At 39.2% G+C, this 8,120-nt stretch overlaps 1 protein-coding gene across 1 annotated transcript in view; it reads left to right on the forward strand.

The window, feature by feature from the left end:
• The window catches only part of arrdc1b (arrestin domain containing 1b), a 93,102-nt gene that overhangs the window by 73,943 nt on the left and 11,039 nt on the right, over positions 1 to 8,120 (forward strand). The window contains exon 4 of the mRNA XM_055153571.1: positions 8,055 to 8,120. This exon is cut by the window's right edge and continues 89 nt beyond it. Within this exon, the coding sequence (XP_055009546.1) occupies positions 8,055 to 8,120 (66 nt within the window). The remainder of the gene's footprint in view (positions 1 to 8,054) is intronic.

Genomic DNA, 8,120 nt, shown 5'->3' on the forward strand with positions numbered 1-8,120 from the left:
GTTAAGGCTCTGGAGACACAGGCGCAGTAATGATATAGAAATGTTTTATTTTAAACAGTAGGCCAAGTGCAGGCCAAATACAGTTCCTTTAAGAATTTATGTTATAATTTGACATTTTAGTTCAGAAAGCAGAAGGAGCCTCACACGAGTCTGTCATTCGGGTTGTCAGTTTTAATGCTGAAATCTGTATATGAAAAATACTAGGAGTGGCCAAAAATATCGGAATATCGATATATCGTATCGTTTAATGTGATGATACAGTATCGATATCGTGGCCTACTGTATCGATATATCCCCAAGAGTATTTTTAGGTGTGTTTTACAAAATTATTTTGTTACAGCTACAGTTTTGTTGTTTGTGGAGTGAAAGGAAACTCATTTATGCACATTTAACACATTTGACATTTTCACTGTTTTGAGGATTAAAATGTTTGTGTTTCATATGAACTTTGCACAAGAAGTGGTTTAACAAACACTTTTAGTATCACAGCCATGATTTAGCCTTTGCTTTTTATTGAACTGTATCGAATCGATTTGAAATGTATCATATTGAATCGAAAGTGCACTGTATGGAGATATGTATCGTATCATGGCCTGTGTATTGAGGTATGTATCGTATCGGCAACTTCTTAATGATACCCAGCTCTAAAAAATACATATACTTGGTTCTGAATTCCTTTTTTGAACATTTTAAATTCATAAAATCAGACATACATACCATAAAAATGTAAATACATCTATAAAAACAATTTCCCTAACACAGGGATCTCCAACCTCCTTCCAAGTAGCTCGCAAAGAGATTTCTGAATTATACATCTTGGGCTAAATAAGAGAAATCTGATGAATTAAATGCCTTTTACCATTGTACATGTGTCATTTTGTTGCTTAACTTTAAACACTAACAAATGGGTAATTGTTTATGTTCTATAGGCATCAAACTCAAAGGCTCACCTTGGCTCTTATAAATATATACTCAATTTCAATTTCAATTTGTGACCACTAAAACAAGTAGCTCTCTGACATTTTCATTTTGTAAAAGTGGCTCCCCAGAGGAACAAGGTTACAGACCTCTGTACTAACACAACTTTAACCTCATTACTTTTTTTTAAAAGTAACTGTAACATTAAATCATTTTCCTCAAGTGTAGTGTTTGAACAACACTTAGACACTTCTGTACTTTTTTTTTAGCCCTTACTAAAAGCAGCCTGTGTCCCTGGTGTATTGTGGTGCACGCTCGGGTTGTTCACAGTGGTTCTTGTTGTTGCAGAAGTTCACAGGCGTGTGGAGAGCCTGTGAGCTCATATGTTTATTATGTGACTCAGTGGAAAATGTCACGTCACTCAGGGTCAAGAGCTTCAGGTGCAGCTACAACAGGTGCAAAGTCTGCTCCTGTCGCCTCTCACCTGCCCTGTTCTGTGCCTGCTCAGGTTCTGAACTGTTGACTTTGTTTGGACAAGTGTTGAGATTCACATTACATTTGTCATAATTATGTTTTTAAAATGAACTCTTTAAGACATTTTAGAACCTCGTAAAAAACAGACCTGGAGTTGCGTTTTGTTTCATTCACACATGTTTGAGTAACACTTCATTATTAGTCTGTCTGCATCTCCAAAACGCAAAATGGGGGTATTGTGCAAAATTGATTTATTTTTGTTTTGTATAATGTTATAACGCTGTTCCTTCATCAAAAACATGCCTGAAGAGTAATGTTTGACTAATCTAGCGATCTCTCCAGGGCTGTATTCAAACCCTCCTTACGTGCAGAGAGCAAAAGGGGTGTGGAATTTTTTAATGTTAATTAATTTTTTGAGTATAGCATTTTCAAAACAAACAATCTATATATGTTATGTGTTACAGTTAGCATATATTTTGGACTGTAATTCGCACCATCCAAAAAATAAAGTCACACTGAAATATAAGAATGCACTTTTTTGGGGAAATTTATTTGATAAAATCAGAGACCAGGAACCAACATTTCCTGTTGAAAGTCAAGTTCTTGTAATAGAGGCAGGTGTATGGGCACCCATACACCTGCAATTAAATCCATCTTCCTGAAATATTGGCATATTTTGAAATCAGACCCAGAAATTTAAACCATCATTAAAGATCCTTCACTTTTTGTGAACAAACAAGTTAGAGACTATTTGGTACGGGCCAGTTCCACAAATCAAAACTATCCTCCCAATTTCTATTGCGCCCTCTACCCAATGGAAACTACCACTGCGGCCGCTGTGCTCAATGCAATAATACAGTAAAAACAGACCACGTTTTACACCCCCACACTGGTCAGAAATGTCCCATGTGCATCTACACATGTAGTCTACATGTTGAAATGTCCATGCGGCCGAGCTTATGTTGGCAAGACCACAAGAAAACTCAAACAAAGAATCAGTGAGCACAAGAGCTCCATCAGAAGGAATGACTGGGACTGTCCAGTAGCAGTACATTTTAATGATCAGAGACACGATATTTGTTCTCTCCATTTCTGTAGCACTGAGCATGTCCCCCCTCCACCCAGAGGAGGAGACCATGACCGTCGACTTAAACAAACTGAAGCATTTTGGATTCATACTCTCCAAACTCTAGCTCCAAAAGGACTCAATGACAATTTTAATCTTAGCATTTTTTGTAGGCATTTGTAACATCATGAGGTCTCTCACTTCAGGTGGGCTGTATATAGGCTAGATTTTAAGATCCTTTTGTATATGTATATATATATATTATATATATATATATATATATATATATATATATATATATATATATATATATATATATATATATATATATATATATATATATACACATATACATATACATATATATATATAGAGAGAGAGAGAGAGAGAGAGATGTGTATATGGCACAACAGCATTATTTTATAGTTGGGTGAATATTTACTATGTCTATATGTATCCAGATATTCTTCTTATTTTTCTGTTATTATTCAATGATTTTTCTACTAATGATTAATATTTCATTATTATTATCATTACACTGTTTGTTGATTGTCTTTGTTTTTGGAATTATGGGGTTTTGAGTGCAGTTTCTTTATGACCTGTCACCCTTGGGTGTTTGCCACACCCTATTTAAGATGGTCACCTGAGCTCTCATTCTGTTTGCCTGACGAAGGCCCAGTGCCAAAACGTTGCACAGTTTGTCCTAATAAATCTCACAATTTGCAAGTAAGACGGTGTGCGGGATTTTTCTCTATGTTCATGGGCTGCTTCCTCTCCTCCAACGCACCGTCTCTAGTAACTAATGTGATTGATGAATGATTTTCTTTTTGGGGGCATTCGTGTTCAGTCTTCTCAGTCGTCTTTATATGTTTTTGTTTTTTTTATGTTAAATGTAATGTGTGATCGACTGACATGATCCAGACAGGACAGAGGCTCTTTCTGCAGGAGACATGCGCAGTAGAGTGAAGTGACAGTGGTACAGGAGGAACAGACTGATACTGACACACAAGACTAGAACCTCTCACTGCTTCACTGTGAACATTTTAATATATAAATCGCACCAGAGTATAAGTCACAAAAACACCCAAACCATGAAAAAAAGTGCAATTTATAGTCCAAAAAATACCAAATAGAAGTAAAATACCTCCTTTTTAACAGTTCATAATACATAAAATAATATAGTAACGCTCATATATTTTTATTTATATTATCAGTGCTCACAACTTTCCACTGAGTTCCATATTTCCATGTGGTCTTGTTTATGACTTTGATTTGGAAATATGTGTCATTTGTGCGTCTGTAAACCTGGGCGGGCTCTGTTTGAATAAGGAACCAGTGTAATCTTATCACACACAGTCACTCCTTATCATGTATCATTTGTTGTAATTTATAACTTAATGGGCTAAATTAAAATGAGGTAAAGCTACACTAAGTCCAAACCTATATGTGTTCCTACAGCTCCCCCCTGTGGTTGGACATGGTGTTGTAATGATTGGCAAATTGGAAGTAGTCTTGGTAAATTTTACAATGAAACAAACTGTCAAATGTTTTCATAATGTAAACCTAGAATTCATTGAAGGAAGAGTTATTTAGCAAGATTATTCCTGTAAGAATATTGTAAGTTATTTCAAAATAACACGACAACATCACTCCAGTCATTTAGTATTGCATTAAGTTATAAATCTGACTTATTTAATGACATAAAATTGATTCTTGTGAGCTTTAAGCCATGTTATAATGTTGTTACCTCCCTGAGTTTTGTTTCATTCACACATGTTTGAGTAATTTTGGATTATTGGTTGTTTTATGTCTACATCTCCAAAGCTCAAAATGCGCAGTTATACCTTGTTTGACCTTTAAATCAGGAGAGACTTGCAATTCCAGGGTTCAAATCATCCAAATGATTCTAGTGAAGGTGTATGGAGTTTAAAAACACAGTGGAGCACTTCCTGTACTACTACATGACATCACAAAGTGGAACAGAGTGTTTACCGTTTGAGAGAAGAGCTCTGTCAGATTGATTTGAGAGAATTTAGGTTTTCTGATCCATGTTGTTATTTACTTTCCTCATCACAAACAGACCTGGAGTTGTTTGTGAACACCTTGTGATGTCATGCGGTGATACAGGAAGTGCTCCACTGTGTTTTTAAAAGTGATACACCTTCACTGGAATCATTTGGATGATTTGAACCCTGGAATTGAAAATCTCTCCTAATTTAAAGGGAAAATGAGCTGCTGACATCACAAGGTGGAACAGAGCCTTTTGAGCTTTCACATCTAGATGGAATTTACGATCTCTAGATGTAAAACACAGCTGTTTATTTAAAAACTACCACTACATGACATCACAAAGTGGAACAGAACATTTTGAGCTTTGGAGATGTAGACAGACTGATAATGAAGGACAAACGTGTATAAATGAAACAAAACACAACGCCAGGTCTGTTTTTGAGGAGGTGTGGAGAAGCGGGCCTGACGTGGTCGAAGTAGGAGGCAGACTTCAACAAAAAAAAATACATTTTTGACCAGATAAAAATGTTTTTTAACTTGCAGGAAATCTGAGTGCATACTGTGACGCAAAAGTGTGTGGAATTGAAATGGGTGTGCATGCCAGGCGGCTCGGTGGTCATGTATGTGGCCTAAACACGTACACGACGTGAGCAGATCTGACCAGAGTTTTGCATCTTGGGCAGTGCAGATGGAAACGCTACGGCAGAGCGTATTCAACTTTTCCACTCTGGAGGGTGGTTTCACATTTTTACGTTTTTAAACCCCAAAAATATGATGATAAAATATTTTGTTGTTTTTACCTGCAAGCGTTCTCGCTTAGACAGGCCCTGAACAGAAACTAAACAGTGTGTTGAAAATAAACAATAAAATACTCAAAAATACTAAAACATGAAACAATAGAAAATGAGATGAATTAACAAATACAGTATATTCATTTGTTAATTATCACCAGACCAGATTTGACCTGGTTTTGACTAGATTTTGCCCATATGGGGAACCGAGGCTCCAAAGAATAATAAAGATACTCAAAATTTGAGATTTAGAATCTATGACCTAAAATCAAAAATAATAGAAATTTTCATCTTTATTCTTTATGAAGTTCTGGTCTCTCAAACATGATTATAAATTAAGGCTTCCAAAAAAGTGAGCATGGCCCCAAAATTTCAGTGGTGCCATAACTCAGGAACGACTCAAGGGATTGAGCTAAAATTTTAGATTCTTTCATTTGGTAATTTTAGAATTTTTTAGAAATTATTTCAGCTAAATCTGAGATGGCTCATAGGGGAGGGCGACTGATTTCATATGGACTGAGCCAATATCTTACTACAGACCACTGTTGGGCAAGTGACTTCAAAACTGTTACTCTCACCAAAATAACTGTGAAGATGCTGAACTTTTGCACCGTATATGGACTGAACCAGGACTAAACTAGAACTGAACCAGGACTAAACCAGGTCTAAACAAGGACTAAATCAGGACTAATCTTGGACTAGAACTTGGAATCTAGGACCACCCCTGAGAGAACTGCAAGGCGCGATCGGGCATCAGCTGCTCTTCGCCCTGTGGAGCGTGGAGTTCTGCGTCGGTCCTTTCACTCGCGGTCACCCGACGGTCTACACGGGCGCGTCTCCGGCGTTTTACCGCTGCTGATATCGCGGTGATTTTAGTGAATTTGTATGAAGAAAAACCCACCACTTCAATCCAGGTTAAAAAAGCATTGTAACGCGTGAGTAAAATATGACAATTTTTTCCCTGTAATGTCACATTACTGTGTTACAGCAAAAAACAATGGATCACAGTAATAAGTTACTTTTATAACACATTACTCCAACACTGCTACAGACTGTGGAATGAAAAGAGCACAGTGTTGTGTTTTGAGGCTTCCACAGTGTAAGTCTTTATCGTTCTCAGGCCCCTGGAGCAGACAGACATTAAATCTGGAGCCTTAATTCAGCCTCAGCAGCGTTTGGTTTTGTGGATGATTCTGCGTCACCTCCACCGTGACCCTGGACTCACACCCTATTTTTATCACTCTGTTCTTAAATGTTCTCGCCTCCAGCCATTTTCTCCTTCCTCCTCGTGTCCTCTCCTCCGTCCTATTTCCCTGTCACCTTTCCTGTGTCCTTGTTCCTCATCTTCTTTCCTGTGACCTCTCTCCTTATTTCCTTTCCTGTCTCCTCTTTCCCCTGTCTCATCTCCTGTCTCCTCACATGTCTCCTCTTTCCTTGTCTCCTCTCTCCTTGTCTCCCCTCCTATCTACTTTTCTGTCTCCTCTCTCCTGTCTCTTGTCTCCTCTCTCCTGTCCTTGTCCTTGTGTCCTCTCCTGTGTCCTCTCCTGTGTCCTCTCCTTGTCTCCTCTCTCCTCTCTCCTGTCCCTCTCCTTGTGTCGTCTCCTGTGTCCTCTCCTGTCTCCACTCTTGTCTCTTCTCCTGTCTCCTCTCGTGCCTCCTCTCGTGTGTCCTCTCCTTGACTCCTCTCCTTGTCTCCTCTCCTTGTCTCCTCTCGTGTCTCCTCTCTTGTGACCTTTTCTATGTCCTCTCCTATCTCCTCTCCTTGTCTCTTCTCCTGTCCTTGTCTCCTCCCTTGTGTCCTCTTTTGTGTCCACTCCTACCCCCTCTCCTGTGTCCTCTCCTGTCTCCTCTCCTTGTCTCCTCTTCTGTGTCCACTCCTTGTCTCCTCTCCTGTCACCTCTCCTTGTCTCCTCTCTTGTCTCCTCTCCTGTCACCTCTCCTTGTCTCCTCTCTTGTGTCCTCTCCTGCTGGGAGTTTTCAGGTGCCTCAGAGCAGCGTCAGAGCAGCGTGCATCTTCTGTGGATCTGTTGGTTCTGTATGCATATTGATGCCTTTCAAAGTTGGGGAAATGCATGATTTTATTTGAGATAGAACTGGCCTCTTAAAGCATTCGTCATAAGCGGAGTGGGAGCAGTTGTCGTGTAATCATTCATGCAGGTGACAGTTGAGGTTTTGGGTTCTGGTATAACGGTGGGTGATTTAAAAGAGCTGGGAGCAGTAGCCTTCTGTAGTGACAGGTTGAAGATGTTTGCGAATTCTGGGGCAAGGTGATCAGCACATGCCTTCAGTACCCTACCTGTCACTCCATCGGGTCCTGCAGCTTTATTGCAGCTGATGTGAAGCAGCTCTTTTTCGACTTGGTAGTTTTGGAGAGTGTTCGCTGTCCAGGGGGCAGGTCACAGCAGATAGATGGAATTCTCCTTTTGATTCATTATTAATTATTTGATAACCATGATCTGGAACCACATAAAAGGAGTAATAATGTTCCTAAACTCTGTAAAAGACACTTGCAGCTACATCCATCTGTGTGTGTTTCAAGCAGTGCCAACCCAGGACTCACCAGAGGCATAAAACCTGCACAAAAAACCATCAAGATAAAGATAAAGACATGTTCTTTCCTTTTACCTGTTGTTTTTAGGAGCCAGATGACGGCCTGGGGATTCAAACCTTTGTCTTTGTATTTCTCTGTGATAATATCTGCCAAAGGAAGTTCCACAGCGAGATAAAAGAGATGTTTTATGTAAATAAAAGAGTAAATGAGAAGAGTAAACTAAAGACACTCTACTCTGTTTCAGCCGCTGTGCCAACGTCGTTTGAAGGACCGTTTGGGAAGGTCGTGTACCGCGTGAAGGCGGCCATCG

This window comes from Boleophthalmus pectinirostris, unplaced genomic scaffold, assembly GCF_026225935.1.
Source record: "Boleophthalmus pectinirostris isolate CB_2022bp ecotype Guang Dong unplaced genomic scaffold, ASM2622593v1 HiC_scaffold_18, whole genome shotgun sequence".
Taxonomy (NCBI): domain Eukaryota; kingdom Metazoa; phylum Chordata; class Actinopteri; order Gobiiformes; family Gobiidae; genus Boleophthalmus; species Boleophthalmus pectinirostris.